The 18,182-nt window shown below is 38.6% G+C and overlaps 1 protein-coding gene across 1 annotated transcript; it reads right to left on the bottom strand.

The window, feature by feature from the left end:
• Positions 1-5,378: 5,378 nt before the first annotated feature.
• On the bottom strand, positions 5,379-18,171 carry LOC137259273 (LRP chaperone MESD-like). The gene is made up of 5 exons (XM_067796906.1): positions 17,865-18,171; positions 11,441-11,594; positions 10,849-10,930; positions 10,592-10,739; positions 5,379-9,209 (listed from the first exon to the last, which is right to left on the bottom strand). Exons 1-5 carry the CDS (start codon positions 18,081-18,083, stop codon positions 9,135-9,137), a joined length of 678 nt encoding a protein of 225 aa, XP_067653007.1. The 5' UTR covers positions 18,084-18,171; the 3' UTR covers positions 5,379-9,134.
• Positions 18,172-18,182: the final 11 nt, after the last annotated feature.

Genomic DNA, 18,182 nt, shown 5'->3' with positions numbered 1-18,182 from the left:
CATAAATGACAACATACAGCAATGAAAATATCGACTTGAAGTCTAACCTTGTTGATGACCGAAAACAATGGCGGCTGGTAGTATGAGCAAAGGTCAAGGTCGAATGTCGTCACTCTCAATAGTGACGTCACCTGAGTTATTCTATGACGTGTCTATATTTGCAAAATGTGTGTCAGTGACCTCCGCCGTTTTGTTGTTGGCAGTAAATGCTTCTAAACCGATGCTGCTGTTTTTATTATTATTGTATTAAAAATTTTATTCATTTTAGCCATAATAACGGTACCACTATTTTTCAGGGCATTATCATTTGCAGAAGCCCTCGTTCTTTTCAACTGCCCTCCTTCGTAGGGCAGTTAATGAAAGACCTTGGGCTTCTGCAAATGATAATGCCCTGAAAAATAGCGTTACCCTTATATTATACCCATTTCACGAATTGCAGACGTAGGTGTGGTTCTTGTGTCTCGATGCCCAGAGAGAGGATACTAAACGACCTTCCGTGTAAAATCATTTTTATTAAGCGTGTGAATGATTTAGTATCGAACGAGCGAAAGGGAGCTTGACACTAGATCTTTCACGAGTGTTATGAAAATGGTATTTCACGGAAGCGAGTTTAGTATTCTGTGTGTTACTTCCAACACACACTGATAGAAACTGCGGCTACAGTGTGAGGACTCCCAGTTTCCATCGAGTCAAACAAGGTCCAGTACCACTGCAGCAGCGGCATTAGCATTGTGACGTCATAACTCCGAACCCTTATGACGTCATACATCTAGCGGTATTACACTAGTGTAATATTGCCGTAAAATATCACACTGCAGTATCTACCACGGGCGAATAAAGCCCATAGATCTATACGGTAGATTCTGATAAGGGGATTGGTATGTTACAAAGGCTGCAGTGGAAGTTTAGATCGTAGTTCATTCTTTTGCTAAAAACGATGATTGTACTTTTTGATGCGCATTAGAATGCCCATTTAGAAGTGCATGAGTAGACAATATCAAGTAATGCCTGTAGATCATATGGGGATGCGCTTACGAGTGTACTATCGTCAGCATGCAAGACAGATACCACAATTCTCTTCTCTTAATGATGCAATTAGGTCAGTAATAAAAATGAGATAAAAAACAAGAGGATATAACCCTCCCCTGTCCCAAACCTTGTTTGACCAAGCACATTTCTGACCTCTCTCTCTGTGGTATGCAAGAAACGACTACAACAGTGACGTAACAGTTTCCAAGTATTTCATCTAATACCAAGTTCGTGAAGCGTACAGAATTAACCACCGTGCCAAATTCTGTTGAAAGTTTTTGAATTGTTGAGAAAGGCTGTGAAGATAGGGGAATTTCTACGGTTAAAGTATTGTATACTCTCCATGAGAGTAAACACAGACTTAATATCACCATGCTCTTTTTGAGGTCCGGATTTGATTTGAGCAGTTTATTTTCAATTCGTTTGAGCAAGAGCTCTTCAAACAGTTTATCAATGCAAGATGTTAGTGTGTAGTTTCTAGGGTCGTTTTTATTATTTTTACCTTTGTATATTGATATTACCATACCAGTTCTATATTGTATGGGACATATTGAGATTTAGTCATATGATTGAATAGTTTCCATAAATGATTAATGAATGCATCACTGGCATATGCTGTATGCTCGTTTGTAATTTTGTCCAGACCTGATGATTTGTCTTTGCTAAAATAACATTTGCATCAAATAGAAAGTCTCAGTGATGCTATTGTCAATGTACTGGACTAGCTGAGATATGTGATTTTTAAATTATCATCAAATGTTTCTTATTCATGAGGCTGAGCTACATCAGCATAGTATTTGCCCCATATTTTGCATACTTCAGATGGCGCTGAGCCGCTCTCGCCTCCGTAATCAAGTGTAGATACATTTGTAACTACTGCTCTTTGTTTTCGGACAGTTTTGTTGGAGGTGTTTACGTCCAGTTCAGCAGATAATTCAGTTTCTTTTAACAATGATTTCTCTTTTATGAGATTTTTTTGATTTCCGAAACAGACATCGAAATTTCCTTTTCTGATCTTTATAGGTCAAACGTGGTTCAGAGTCATGTTTCTGAGGTTTACCGGAATTGACCCATGCACGCCTGGCTACTCTCATATCATTATGAACATCATTTAGGCAATTAGCTTTCCAAAACGGTTTTAGATATGGCCTGTAGTTACTATGAGGCATGGAATTTGAGGAAGCATTCAGTAGAGCAGAGCTCATCATGTCGTTGTAGTGATCTATACTGTCTGGTTGGTTAAAGTACATATGTCAGGGTTTAGATCACCAAGAATAATGGCTGAACCTTTTTCAGATAGACAGTCATGCAAATCTAACAGCTCACTGAGAGCACTACAGTAAGCTGCATGCAAAACATTCGTCGATGGCAGACGACAAGCAGTGACATAAACATCACAATGGTGGTAGCAGCTAAGCTTGATTGCTATGACATTATCAGAATTGACGGTAACACCCTTCGCTTTCCATGCGGAGCTTGAGTGAACTAACAGTGCCAGGTCGTGTGATCCACTTGAGCATGACAAGTCTGCTTTCGCTCAGGTGTATGTCACAGTTTTCAGTTCACGGAAAGCATTCAGATAATGCAACTTATTTGATGTTAGCCAATGATAATGTCTGATTGATGTATTCAGTGCCGTTAAGTAGTCTACGTATATTCCATGTTAACAGAGAGATGGCCATCGTGATGACAGCGTGGAATAATGGTATTCTAATAAATCTTATAGTGTTCTTGTCCATCATGCTTGCAATAAAAGGCGACTATGCTTGTCGCGAGAGGCGACTAACGGGATCGGGTGGTCAGGTTCGCTGACTTGGTTGACACATGGTGAATGGTACTTGGTGATCATTGGATTGTCTGGTCCAGACTCGATTATTTACAGACCGTCGCCATAAAGCTGGAATATTGATGAGCGTCTCGTAAAACTAAACACACTCACTCACTCTTGTCCATCATAATATTAATAGTTGTTAATGTACGGTTCATTTATGTCATTGTATGGCCTGTTTTCAGGGACATAGTCTCCCACGCGTATTCAAGGTGGCCAAAAATCTAACATATTTCATATATGGGATTTCACTTTCTTAGTAAAGGGCAAATTCTAGTACTTTTTTGGTTGAGTCCCATCCGGAATTCGAACCCGCACCCTCAGAGTCAGGCACCTAATCGCCAGCACACAAAGTCAGTCCCCTAGCCGGTCGGTCACCGCGACTAGAATTTGTACTTTACTAAGAAAGTGAAATCCCATATGACATATATTGCATTTGACCACTTTCTAAATGTAATCAAGGCCAAAAATCTCTATTTCAAGAAATATAGTCCTCATAATCGTCAAGATCGAGATTTACTTGTACAGTGTAGGTTTCTTTTTAGTTGAAACGGACATTTATATTCATCAGTCTGACAAAGGTCACAAGCACATTTTGTTCATTTGTATATTCATAAAGGAGTTCCTTTACTGAATCAAACGATAACACAGGACGTTTAGTTTTGATGTCAAGAATCCCCCAACGGCAAAGCATTAATCAGATACGTAGGGGCTGAAATCACAGTGATGATGAGTGAGTGAGTTTAGTTTTATGTCGCACTCAGCAATATTCCAGCTATAAGACGGCGGTCTGTAAATAATCGAGTCCGGACCAGACAATCCAGTGATCAACAAAATGAGCATCGATATTCTTAACTGGGTACCGATGACATGTGTCAACCACATGCGTCAACCACCACCCGATCCCGTTAGTTGCCTCTTACGTCAAGTATAGTCGCCTTTTATGGCAAGCATGGGTTGCTGAAGGCCTATCGTACCCCGGGTAGACCTTCACGGGTCCACTCATTCGTGGTTTGGGGAGGTATCAGCACGGCTGGATGTACTGATCTCGGCTAGAATGCATTTTTTGTTTCTTTTTTTTTTAACCAGGCACAGCACCCGTTACGTTCCTAATGTTCGGGTTTGGGGTTAGGGTCGGAGCAGTAATATATCCGAAAAGGTGCGCCCGGTAAAGTGCAGGACTCCCCCGATCTCCATGTGGTAGTGACAAGCATGATGGCAGGTGTGTGCTGAGGATGATATCACGGATGTGTACATGAGACTGTTCACTGGTGTAGGTGGTCCTGGCTTGATCTTCGTGGACGATATCACTCGACCCCATCTTGCCAGGACGGTTGATGCTTACCTTGAGCAAGAGACACTCGTACGCCTGGAGTGGCTACTTCGTTCACCCGACCTCAACCTAAAAAGAGCACATTTGGAACAAGCATCTGGTTTCCATGTCAAGTCTTGGTGTGTGTTCAGGTTCATACTCAGAATTGCTGCCATGAGAGAAACAATCTTTCCTTGGCGTCCACCCTGTTTCTTATTAGAAGCATGAGATGAGGGTGCCAAGCTGTAATCACATCTCATTGATCCCATAACGACATGTCAGTTATGTCATGGTCAGTGACTTGTTCCGTGATTTGGAGATTTGTTGTATGCTTTCATGATCACCTTGATTACGGACGTCTCACCCTGGCTGTCCAGTATGTGTCAGTTTGGCCTCTTCGTCCGTACAATAATTTCCTTTCAAATAAATATTTCTTTGCATGTTTCATCCATGGTATTTGTATTTGTCAATAAGATGTTTAGTGTCATCTTCGGAAAATGTGGTCCTCAGCAAACTTTCAGTAGACTTTTAGCTGACTTGAGATGGTACACATTTTAAATACATAATACGTTTAAAATGAAAACATGTGATAACTATGAGATTCCTTTGGCGCAGTTGTGTTTCTCAACACATAAATGATGCTTACCGTATTTTCCCCAATAAACGCCGATGCACTTTATTTTCAACTGATTCCCTGACCCGTGCTGGTTAAAGGCCTGACGCTTATTTAAGGTTGGGCGCTATTTGGATACCCAGCACTTGAACAGAAATAAATTTAGATTCTCCATTTGTGTTTGATTTGAAAACTCCATTGTAAGCAAGCGGCACCGTGAGGCATATTCTATACGTGGCGCTTAGAGTAAATATGAGTGAGTTAAGATCTACAGTCACATAAGCACTATTTCAGCCATATAGTGACAAAAACAAGTTTATAGTCAACAAAGGACAGAAAAAACAACTATATATGTAACATCACAGTATCAAGAATTAAAACTAGCTTCTCTCTCTAAAACTAGATTTCAAATTAGTACAATGCAGTATTAAAATGAGCTATAGATTGCCAACTACTGAAGGTAGATCACCATGGGGACTTACAGTACTTTTGCAACCTGAATGGACCCTATTTGGATTTACACCAGCCCTTCAGATGTTAGCGGTTGTAGACAAATCTAGCCATAAGCTAAAATAAAGAACAGGATAAGGTACACATATATATAAGAAACATTTATTCAGCATCACAAAATAGCAGCTGATAACACAGTTCTCAGAACGATCCTGATAGAAGAAATGCAGCAGAAACATGAAGACAACCACTGACTGATCTTAACCCAGAGCTCATTAATGTAAATTTATACATCAAGGTTAACAGATTTCTTTTCCTAGAATATATAATCAAAGAAAATAATAGTAATAAAACAGCCTTTTGCCCTAAAAATTGATGTAACCTAATTCTACTTTCCCCCGGTTTCAATTTTCCTATTTTGCTTGCATGTTGTTTAATGCTGCTAAATACTCCAGCCAAATAAATAACTCAGTTTGGACCAGATGATCCAGTTTTTACGCTGCTTTTAGCAATATTCCAGCAATATATTGGCAGGGGACACCAGACACGGGCATCACCCACTGTATCCATGTGAAGAATCGAACCCAGATCTTTAGCGTGACATCCAAACGCTTTATCCACTAGGCTGACCCACCATCCCACATAACTGAGTGAGTGTGGCTACTGTGGGGTGTTTATTGCATATACAGAATGTAACAGCATACAGCAAGTATCCAAAGTATTTCTAAAAAGGCACTTGGACATTTAACCCATCATTCAACATCAAAACTAAGACTAAGGGAGATAACTGCAGATTGATGGAAGACAACTGCACACAGCATTGCAAGCTTTTGTGATCACCACTCAGGAAACAGAACAAAAATCCAACCTTAACACAGGGATTGTCTTAGCTATTTCCAGGATGCAGGCAAAATATTACCACAGAAGCTGTTATTGACAGGATGTACCCAACACAGGAAACATTTTAAACCAGGAGGGCATGCCAGCCTTTGTACTGGTATATGTTTCTATTACTAAGTAAGTCCCCTCCTGTTGTGCAGGTGCATAACTCATGTTAGTTTTATGTCATGGGGACACCAGGAATGGGCTTCACATGCTGTGGGAATCGAACCTGGGTCTTCTGTGAAACACTTTAACCAACAGGCTACCTCACCATCTATTGTGAATATCTAGTGTCTCATTTCCTCGAACCAATATATAAACAAGCCTGTTTTCAAGCTCAACAACCTGTAATGTAGACCACACACAGTACACTGTTATGTGACATTAAATACAAGACCAAATGTCACTACATAATACGCGAGTTGTAACGGTGGACATGCTGAGCTTCCTTAGTGGAAATGAAATGAAATTCAGGGCTCGATTTAAGGCATGTTAACCAACTTGCACCAGGTGTAACCTACGGTAAGAACCTAGTTGCACCAGTCAAAAACCAGCTGCACTGCTATTATTTCTATATGTCATGAAAGAAATATGTTGTTGAATTATTTAGATATTTCATTCTGCGGTTTACTCACTCAAAAATGTACTTGCACCTGGTGCGTGTTTGAGTACTTTACCGAGGTTGGACTTTGCACTTCTACATTTTCGAAGCTCACTTAGCGATAAGATAGACGTAAGCTAATGTATATGTATGGGGCTTACGACAATCTTAGCGCTAAGAGAGCTTTGGAAATCTTGGCCCTGTAACAAAGCATGAAATTGAGCCCTGAAATTTATTAATGAAAATGTTAGTAAAAAGCCCCATCCTTCAAAATGTCCTTTTAGGAGTAATGAGCATTTTTTTAGATAATGAAGTTGGATATAAATATCTCACTCTGCTGATGAAGGAATCGTCTGCTGTCAGTGACAATGATTGGATTGTTTACAGCATGGTGCTGGGATTATTTTAATGTTGAAGCCTGATTAATTCATTGCTTGCATCTGGTGAAAAGAATATGAAATCATACCCTGATATAAACTGTAATTCATCAATGTGTCCCGTAAAAATACAAGCATATACAAAAAATAATTTTAGTATTTGCAGTCAGTTGTCTTCATTGTTTGCTATTGGGGTCCTAGCAACGATATGATACAATAAAATTGAATATTATGTCATCCAGTGATCAAGACAAGTCTGTTCATCTTTCTGAACTCTGAAAAAGAACTAGTTGAGGTAGCCATCCTATTGCTGCTTTAATGTCAGACTATGCATGCACATGTGAGGAGACACCTACAAGACGAGGGGAGATAATTTTAGAATGAAGACAATGCAGATTGAAGAGGGGAGACAACTGCTGATTGAATGGAGACAAGCACAAAGGTGAGACAACTGCAAAATGATGGGAGACAACTACAAGATGACAACACATTGTACATGCTCATTTTTCAGCTTAATCAATGATGCTTTAGCTGGAATTGATATTATTCATATTGCACATATGAGCAGCTTCAATATCTTGAGTTTGGGAATCATTGCCATGTTGGTTTTACTTGTACTATCTTGTGTGTCATGGGTGTCTTCATGTTTGTGTGTGTGCGTGTGTACGTGTGCGTAAGTGTATGCATGTGAGAAATTTTGTACATGTGTGTTTGGCTGTGTGAATGTGTGTCACTGTGTGTATGTATGTGGGCACATTGTATTATTTACTCAACTTAACATCAACCATTGTGTATATGTATGTCTTATTTGATTTAATATATAAGATTGTACTTTCAGTGTCGGAAAGGCCACACCTTGAGAAATTTTATTGTTCTGAGAACATGAAGTATATATATATAGTGACACTATAACAACGCCTTTCTCTCACTGATCGTTTTGTGGAATTGCAGCCAGGAACGAAGAATAGTATCTGCCACATTTCCATGTAGACCATGTAGAGGCTGGTACAAAATGGTGGGTACAAAGAGGTTGGTGTCACATTTTGCATGTTACTTGTGACTGTTGAATAGTTAAAGCTGCGCGGTACATAGCAATAAATATATGAGAATCAGTGACTAGTGAGTATTGGATCATGAAGATTGAGCTACAAAACTGAGATAAAATTTCACAGCTACCATTCCTTAAGCTTGCCCTTCAGTTACATCATGAGGTCAGTTTTAAAACACCATAAGCATCTCTGAAGAACAACAGTGTACAATATTTACATTCAGGGCACAATCTGTGATCCATACTCATCAACACACAATGATCCGTGAGTTGAGATTGTTTTTACATATTTTCATTGTTAGTTGCGAACACGTGACACATATGACAATGTACATGGCAAGCTTGACAATGTTTTCTGAGATATAAATGTTTAGGTGTGGTTTGGGTGAGATTTTCAGAGTAAACACATGCATTTGTATCAGTCTACATCCATCTAAAATTTGATTTGCAAATTTAATGGAAAAATGATAATTAAAGCCAGATTTTTCTTAAAACCTAAAACACTGAAATCTGAAACTGTTTTAAATAGGAAAATCGGTGGTTATGTAATTATCACTTGCTATCAACTTGATCATTAATCATTGAATATTTATAGAGTTAGAATTAAATCCTACTGAAAGGCATGATCTGAGGATGAATCTAAAAACTAAGAGAAAATGACAAAAAACAATCTGATTTCTGGGTTTTCACCTAATCAACCTAAACTATTTGGCAAAAGGTTCTTAATACAAATCTGGTCTCATGAACAAATTGTCTAAATGACAATATATTAAAGATCACAGCATACAACAATCATCCACTGATAATTCAACCATAAAATATTTGCATCGCTTCCACAAGGAACGGTCACACTTCACCTCATCAGAACATCAATCAGCTAACACACAAACACATGTATCCTTCCATCTCGTAATGCGGATTTTGGTCACACTACTTTCATAAACATGTATTCGTCTGATACAAGCATCTCTGTTTCCATGGTGATTGGTCATCTTCATAGTTCATCCTTTTTCTTCTTCTTCTTATTCTTCTCTGTCTTCTTATCATCCCCCTTCTTTTTGTCATCAGCCTATAAACAAAGACACAATGTAAGTTGCCTCTTTTGGTCTGAGAGGTGGTGGAGTAGCATAGAACTCAAAGTGTTCGCTCATCATGCCAAGGGTCTGGGTTCAATTCCCTGCATGGCTGCAATGTGTGAAGCCCATTTTATGGTGTCCCACGACATGATACTGCTGGAATATTGCCAAAAGCGGTGTAAAACTAAACTCAGTAGAACGTCGTCATAAACTAATGTGACATTATGTCATGGACATCACTCGTTCTTTTTGTATGAAAAACCGAGGGGGCTTTTTATCTGTTTGTAGCTTGAGAAAAAATTCAGATTTACCTGATTTTTTAATGCCAAGGCCATTACCTCAGTTCATATCCAAATGATATTAAAATGACTTGCTAGTAGTGTTGACGGTGTGCAAAATAGCCTGTGGCTGTTAAAAACCAGCTGGGCCTGTAGATCACTCTCCCAACTGAACTGGCTAGTGAAGTTTCATTGGGTCATTATTTAAATATATCACTCTCTCTGACTCATCAAGTCAACTCAATTTTTTTTATCATGACCTGATAAAAACATTCACCTAGGAATGGCTAGTAGAGTTTGGACAGTACTTCACACACTGGTGTTGACTGTCATGGTCAACACGTTTATATCATCTAACTTTATGCATCATGAAAGTATATCATCATGAAAGTATATCATCATGAAAGTATATCATCATGAAAGTATATCACCATGAAAGTATATCATCATGAAAGTATATCATCATGAAAGTATATCACCATGAAAGTATATCACCATGAAAGTATATCATCATGAAAGTATATCGTCATGAAAGTATATCGTCATGAAAGTATATCATCATGAAAGTATATCATCATGAAAGTATATCATCATGAAAGTATAACTAGTTTCAGTCACAATATGCCTGAAATACTGCCATGTGACTTAAAGCATTAACTAACTCACATCTTAACTTGCAACTGGAAATTGATAAAACATCAATATGCGAAATGCTTTAATGTTTGATGACTTACAGGCAAACTGTAGTGGAAATAGGGTTGCGCAACACAGAAAATAAAATGTCTTTCTATATGTATTTCTAAATGTCTTTCAAAGCAAGCACGGGTTGGCAAGGTACATCCCTTGTTTTCAGTTAAATAAATATTGTTAATGTCAAAATAAAATATTGCCACCATTAAGAGCAGACACTCATTTCCTCACAGGGTTCATCTCTCAGATATCTGAACTCATATTTAATCATTACTCATGCACAATATATTGAATTCAACATTTTAAGCACCATTTGAGGCATCTCCATTACCCCTGTCAGTTTCTGGTTCAAGTTTTTCTGACAATGGGTATTGCATCCCACATGAGAATCTTGCCCTCTTGCTCACCTTCTTGGGCGCTCCCTTCCCAGGGTAGTTCTGACCTTCGATGGTCACCTCCTCACAGTTGTCTTGTTGCACCAGAAAATCCTTCACGTCCCATGCCTTAGACCCGTCTGACACCATGAACAACACACGGTTGCTTCCCACCACGTACCTGGAAGAGTTGGCAGTCATCATCATCATCATCATCATCATCATCATCATCATCATCATAGAGGAAACAAAATAAGTGTTCTAAATGGGGTTCACAGAGATTCACCTACCGCTGCATCTCCATATTGGCATTGAACATGCTGCTGTGCCACAAACCGCTGATCTTCTCCGTTTCCTTCTCTGTTGGGTTGCCTGTAGACAGAAGCATACATGCAGTTTCACACATCAACAAAGGAGTGAGTGAAAGAGTGAGTGAGTGAGTGAGTGAGTGATGGAGGATTGTGTACTGCACATTAGAGGTTGTCACAACACAGAAGTGTCTATACACAAAGCTGACTCTAAGGTTTTTATAGTACACCTGGTCACAGGTGGGCTCAATCCTGACATCTCAAACTCACTGAAAAAATAACCTGGTGCATCAGTCAGCTTTTGCGCCCCCTGGCAATTTCAGCAACAACATGGCAGGGGGACATCTGGTATGGTGGTCTGTTAATAATCGAGTCTGGACCAGACAATCCAGTGATCAACAGCATGAGCATAGAACTGAGCTATTGGGAACTGATGGCATGTGTCAACCAAGTCTGTGAGCCTGACCACCCGATTCCATTAGTAAGCACAGTCGCCTTTTATGGCAAGCATGGGTTGCCAGTGGTTGCTGAAGGCCAGGGGAACATTTCTGGAGCTTATAAAACTGACACAGACCTGCGACGGTGGCAAACATCATGAGTGACTTCCCCTTCTTGGTCTGCTGCATCAACTTTTCGGGGTTGCTCATGTCCAGCTTCGACATATCGATTCCCTTCTGTTTCCTCTTCCACTCCGGCAACTCGTCCTCCGGGAGAGGCTCCTCATCCTCCTGGCCAACAAGAGTGAGTGAGTGAGTTTAGTTTCTACACCGCCCTTAGCAACATTCCAACCATGTCACATTGGGGGACACCAGAAATGGGCTTCACACATTGCACCCATGTGGGGAATTGTTCCTGAGTCATCGGCCTGATGATTGAACACCTCAACCACTGGGCTACCCCAAAAAATAACACTGGATTCTAAACTGTTTTAAACTGTTTTAGTAACATTCTATCAAAGCAACAGACCAGTGTGGGGGTTCAAACCTGGTCATTCGGTTTTAATAGCATATGTTATAACCAATAGGCTCCCCCATCATATATATTATCAGATACAACATGTCTCCCTATGTTGCACATCTGTACATTAGCCAGAATAGCAGAGTACATGTAAAAACTTGTGCATGAATGCCAAAACTGCATATTTATTGGTTGGTTGGTTGGTTGGTTGGTTGGTTGGATGGATGGATGGATGGATGGATGGATGGATGGATGGTTGGTTGGATGGATGGTTGGTTGGATGGTTGGTTGGTTGGTTGGTTGGTTGGTTGGTTGGTTGGTTGTATCTCCCAGACACATTACCATGGTGATAACTGACTGTGATTTTCATTGAAGGGAACAAAATACACAATTTATTTACAAACTGCAACTTAAATATTTATGCAAATGATGTTAAATGTAGAATCCTAATGACCCAGTCTGGTCACTATGGTTACATATTAAAATACTTAGAAATTGTGATTCATTAGTATCAGTGAATGTTTGCAGGGAAAGTCTTACGCTACTCGTAGCAATATTCCAGCTATATGTCGGCAATCAGAAAATGATCCAATCTGGACCAGGCGATCAAATGATTAACAACATGAGCATTGATCTACACAAATGGGATACAATGAGATATGTCAACCAAATCAAAGAGCCTTACCACCTGATCCTATTAGTCGCCTCTTACGACAAGCATGAGCTACTGAAATTCAGTTCTAACCCTGATCTTCAGGGGTATTTTGTGTCACAAGAAAAGGACACAAATGGCTGTTTAAAAATAGAATCAATCACACTGATCTGCAAGCAAGTGTGATATGTCAGCAGTTGACAAAGACATTAACTCCTTGACATTTCCACCTCTACCACCAGATTTGGCTCATGTCATAAAATATTTATAGTCCTGAATTGATTTTTTACTGGCAGCATCACAGTATCATGATTTCATCTCACCACCGTTCAGAATAGAACAACGTTTCTTTACACATATCAAACAGTTATGAATCTGACTGAATTGAGTGAGTGAGTGAGTTTAGTTTTACGTCGCACTTAGCAATATTCCAGCTATATGGCGACGGTCTGTAAATAATCGAGTCTGGACCAGACAATCCAGTGATCAACAACATGAGCATCGATCTGCGCAATTGGGAACCGATGACATGTGTCAACCAAGTCAGCTAGTCTGACCACCCGATCCCGTTAGTCGCCTCTTACGACAAGCATAGTCACCTGTTATGGCAAGCATGGGTTGCTGAAGGCCTATTCTACCCCGGGACCTTCACGGGTCTCTGACTGAATTACATCAATCATACTAATAGATCAACACAAAAGAGATGTCTCTTTCAGATCCCTAATGCAGGCATGCAAGTTTAATTTTACATCACTTTTAGCAATATTCCAGCAATTTCACTGAAAAAGACTTTAGGAATAGAACCTGGGCCTTGGCGTGATCGCTGTGAATTGTGCCACAGTCAAACGTGATATGCGTAAGCTGACTAAAAATATTTAAATGTTTCTCGGGCACATTTTTTACAGAAGTGACGAGGGGGGTAGGGCTTTCTTTTTTATGTTTTGACAGAAAAAAGGTGATGAGGGAGGAACACATTTTTATTATTCAAAAATACAGCTTGGAAAGTTTAGCACATGTTAATGTGTTGTAGATTCAGTTTCATTCGTTCTTACAGGCACTTATTCTTATAGTGGACAAATTGATGATCGGGATGTGGCAAAGTCAAAATTACTTTTTTTTAAAATGGCAATAAAAAAGTGTTGCACACACAAATACATGTGAGGTGCCCTTGCCTGAGAAACATTTCACTTTTTCATTTAACCTTACTTGTTACAAGTAACACTCATTTCATGATAACCAAGATATCAAAGGACTATGATTTCAGAATATCTCTTGACATCATCTTGTTCATTTTAGTAGACTGACAAAGAAAATCCCCCTGAGATACAAATGTCTGACATTTGCTTTCATCCCATTTCAAACACTGAAACTTAGCAAATTATGGAAATATTTATGCGAAAACTCAATTCCTGTTGCATAAGTTTCATATACCTGTGCTTGAATGTTTTTGTAAATAATCAGTGCATGTGCTTTTACATGTGTACACATGAAAATGTCAAATCATAGTATGCAGGTTACTGAGGAAAGATCAGTATAATGAGAGCACCTGTTTTAAGCACATGAACTTAGCAACTTGCAATCTTTCTTATCTTTTCTCATATGACTGATCAAGGATAAATAACAAACACATAAAATTTAATCAACATTTAAACTTTCTTATATTTTTGCAATTTATGGAAAACACCCAATTTATTTGGTTCCTCAAAAGAAAATTAGAATACCCAATAATAAACAAAAGATAAACACAAGCAAGTACATAACTCAATGACCAAAAAGGTTATCTGTAGTTCTGCTGAAGTACTGTTAACATCAGCTGTGGTTCACAAAACTTGTGTAATCAAGGCCTCCTTGAACATACATTCAGGAATTGACTTGGGCCATGATATCGTGATTTTCCAGGATGAATTGCTATAAAATCGCACTCAAATTTATCTGCAGCGATTTAAAATCACATCCTGCTCATCTGTATTATTTGAAATAATACAGTGTTTACATCTGTTTTACTGACACATGCTTTGTCATTATTTTGTTCTGTCAAAGATATTCCCTTTGCTTTCTACCTTTTTTTAAATCTTCAAAACATAACCACTGGTATGAAACTTCGAACATCGTGACAGTGCTGTACAAAACGAGCTGCGCTGCAAGGAGTATGGCAAACTCGGAACCTTGCAGTACTGTGTTGTTTATGAGACACTGTACAGAGTTCATGTTCGGAAGTTGTGTTCTGCAACATCATGGCTCCGAAAAAGCATCTGCTAAAGAAGCCATCTCATTCAATATTAAAATTTTTAAATTTTAAAGACTATAAATGAAAACAAAGAAACAACTGAAATCATTGATCTCAATGACAACCAGAAAGCAGACCCCAGTGGTGATGCTAGCAGATTTTAGTCAGTAGATGCCAGTACTAGTAGAGTTTTAATTCATTACAATTCATGATTGGTTCACTTGAAGTCCTATTTGTTATTTATTCCCTTTCTTCTGAATGACCATGAACAGTTAAATCTCATAAGATTTGGAAAAATCCCTTGTTTTTGGTCCCATGTGAGATTTTTTCTCATATCTTTTCTGAGCCAGGTTTATCCCTGCAAACTGCTTTAATCACTGTAAATGCAACTCATTACTCAAGGACATATATATATTTGGGGTTCCAAAACATTTAAAAAATCACATAAATTCTCACTATGTTGCAATAAATATCTAATAAATGTTAAACCTCATGAATAAGTAATCTTAACAATGTTCAGTGAATGTATGAATGTGGCTTAGCACCGCTTTTAGCAATATTCCAGCAATATCATAATCACGGCTGGGGACAACAACTCTGTTCACAAGTTGACAGCTGTGAGGAAAATATATTTCTGATGATCCATTTGTAAAATATTAAGTGAAAATGTTGCAAACTCCACAAGATTTTTGGAAATGGGCAGTTTATAATGTGTGTCCACTTTAGCAAGAGTGAGTGAGTGAGTGAGTGAGGTTTTACGCCATACTCAGCAATATTCCAACTATTTGGAAATGGGCAGTTTATAATGTGTGTCCACTTTAGCAAGAGTGAGTGAGTGAGTGAGTGAGTGAGTGAGTGAGTGAAATTTTACGCCGTACTCAGCAATATTCCAGCTATATGGCGGTGGTCTGTAAATAAATAAGTTGGGACCAGACAATCCACTGATCAACAGCACGAGCATCGATCTGCGCAATTGGGAACTGATGACACGAAGTCAGCAAGCCTGACCATCCAATCCCATTATTCGCCTCTTAGGGACAAGCAGATTCGCATTTATGGCAGGCATGGGTTGCTGAAGGCCTATTCTATCCCAGACCTTCACGGGTCAGCAAAAGAGAGAAAAATGGACTATTATTAATGTAAATATGTTATAATACATTATAATAATAAATAAAATAATAAATTAAAATGATACGTCACCTCTCAAAGTAAAGAAACTGATGTCTTTATTTTTGACACATTTCCCAAGTTCTATTTCAGTTTTCTAAATATTTATTTGTTTTAGAGCTTTTATATTTTCTTGAATGCAGTATTAAAACAAAATGATACAACACCTCTTAGTTAAAGAAAATAGATCATTACAATTAATACATTACCAAAACTGTGCTCTTATTAGTCTTAATGGACGCTTCAAATCCATTTCAACTCACACATATCACTTTACTCCTTCAGGTGTAATCTGAGACCATAACATAAAATGATATTAAAAATTCAGTGGACCAAATTTCCAGCAAATCAGAGACCAACACGAATCATCATTAAGCATTCAAAGTCTCATCACAGATCAGCGATATCAGTGCCTTAAATAGCTCTTTGTGAAAAACCTGCGGCTAATATATCCAATTTCAGATATAAATGCTATAAATGAATAAATCATGAGTTCTGAAAAACATGCCAACACATTAGAAATGTCGCAAGGAATATATAGATAAATTTCCTGGATATTTTTGTGTTGAAAACATTCAGTAACCATGATAGTACAGTTATATTTGTATCTTTGTGTTGCATAAAACTGTGATATAATCGACCCACTGACCTATCATGGCTATATGGTTGTCATTTGAGGCAACTAACAGAATAGGGTGGTCAGACTTGCTGACTTGATTGACGTATGTAATTGATCGATGTTCATGCTGTTAATCACTGGATTATCTGGTCCAAATTCTACTGCTTACAGAGTGCCACCATATAGCTGGAATAATGCTGAGTGTGACGTAAAACTAAACTCACTTACCTATCAGCGATAAAACTACCAATGAAACCATATTACAGTATATACATTTTATATACATAATTCTTTATCTATATCTCATATACAGTGCTATCCACCTTAAATTCAAAGTTCAAACAAGAGATATACTAGTAATCTAGGGATCTCTTAACATAAACATGTTTAATCCTTAACAAGTATTACAGACAATTACGTTTTACTGTGGCACTTAAACTGAGTTACATTTAATTTCAATCAGGATTTCAAATGATGAACTGAACACAAGGTTTATTATTGAACATTAAAATTAGCATGGGTACACAAGAATCATAGCAAACATAGGATTTAAACAAATCAAGGGAGGCAACTCAGTGCAATGGATTTGGGCATTTGAAATAGGGGCATCTGCAAAGGTGTAACTGAATGTTTGCAAGCAAATTCACTACGTTTTGCTCATGACACACTTTAATTAGTGTAAGTTGAAACTGACAGATGGTTAGGGACTCTCACTGAAAATGAAACGCTTAACCATGTTAACCACTGTCAATCAGTAGCTCTGTGCAGGGCTTGATTTCAGAGAAGTTAACCTACTTGCACCACGTGCAACCTAAGACATGGCCTAACTGCACCAGCCAAATTCCAGTTGCACTGCTTTTATTGCAATATGTAATGAAATAAATATGAAATTAAATTTATTTAGATGTTTTATTCTGATATTCCACCCTAAAATGGACTTGTGCCTCATGCAAATTAGTCTAATAAGTAGGTTTCACTTTGTAATACCGGGTCGCACTTGTGCTAGTAACCATGGTAACAAAGCACTAAATCAAGCCCTGCAGTGTAACTTTGGCAATGATCTCTTTTTGAACAAACAAGGTGCAGATCTATCTGTGGTTGTGGTCTATAGGTATTGTGTAAAATTCAATGCGTATTACTAACAAATCCCTGTTAGGCAGATGTGAACACATGACCCTAAGCTGTCCGATTGTGATGTTAAAGATAAACGACCGTTTCCTGTCCTGAGTGTTCGCGAACTACCCATGACTGATCCTCACGCCCCTCCCCTTGTAGTCCATTTAAATGGCGTATCGACCCATATCTGCCCTGCTAATACATAGCGTTTAGGATCGTTTCATAAAATGCTACACACTGACAAATCGGAAAAGCTTTACCTCCCACTGATCGTAGAGTCTTTCCAAGTCCGCTTCAGAATAGTCTCTGATATCTTTCTTCTTAAACTTCTCTTTTTCTTTTCGTTCTATCTCCTCCTCATCGTCCTCTACTTTCCCATCTTCTTCGTCATCGTCTTCATCTTCGTCAACGGTCTTTTTCGCTGCGAAAGCAACAGCGAGAAGCAGAGACAGCAGCAGACACACACGCCACGCTTTCATCCTGACTAACTATCTACAGCGTATAATTCACTCGTTCAAATCCACTTTATTTTCGTTATCTTTTCGTGTTGAAATGCGATTGGATTTTGAGAGTTCCCG

Source organism: Haliotis asinina, chromosome 13 (assembly GCF_037392515.1).
Source record: "Haliotis asinina isolate JCU_RB_2024 chromosome 13, JCU_Hal_asi_v2, whole genome shotgun sequence".
In the NCBI taxonomy this organism is placed as follows: domain Eukaryota; kingdom Metazoa; phylum Mollusca; class Gastropoda; order Lepetellida; family Haliotidae; genus Haliotis; species Haliotis asinina.
This window is presented reverse-complemented; position numbering and strand designations above follow the sequence as displayed.

What these genes read in the sequence shown, in the direction of transcription:
- LOC137259273 (XM_067796906.1), bottom strand. Translation starts at nt 18,083, where the DNA reads ATGAAAGCGTGGCGTGTGTGTCTGCTGCTGTCTCTGCTTCTCGCTGTT. An exon ending in GATGTTTGCCACCGTCGCAG is followed by an intron (nt 10,931 to 11,440) that starts GTCTGTGTCAGT and finishes TTCTGTCTACAG; the next exon opens with GCAACCCAACAGAGAAGGAA. An exon ending in GCCAATATGGAGATGCAGCG is followed by an intron (nt 10,740 to 10,848) that starts GTAGGTGAATCT and finishes CAACTCTTCCAG; the next exon opens with GTACGTGGTGGGAAGCAACC.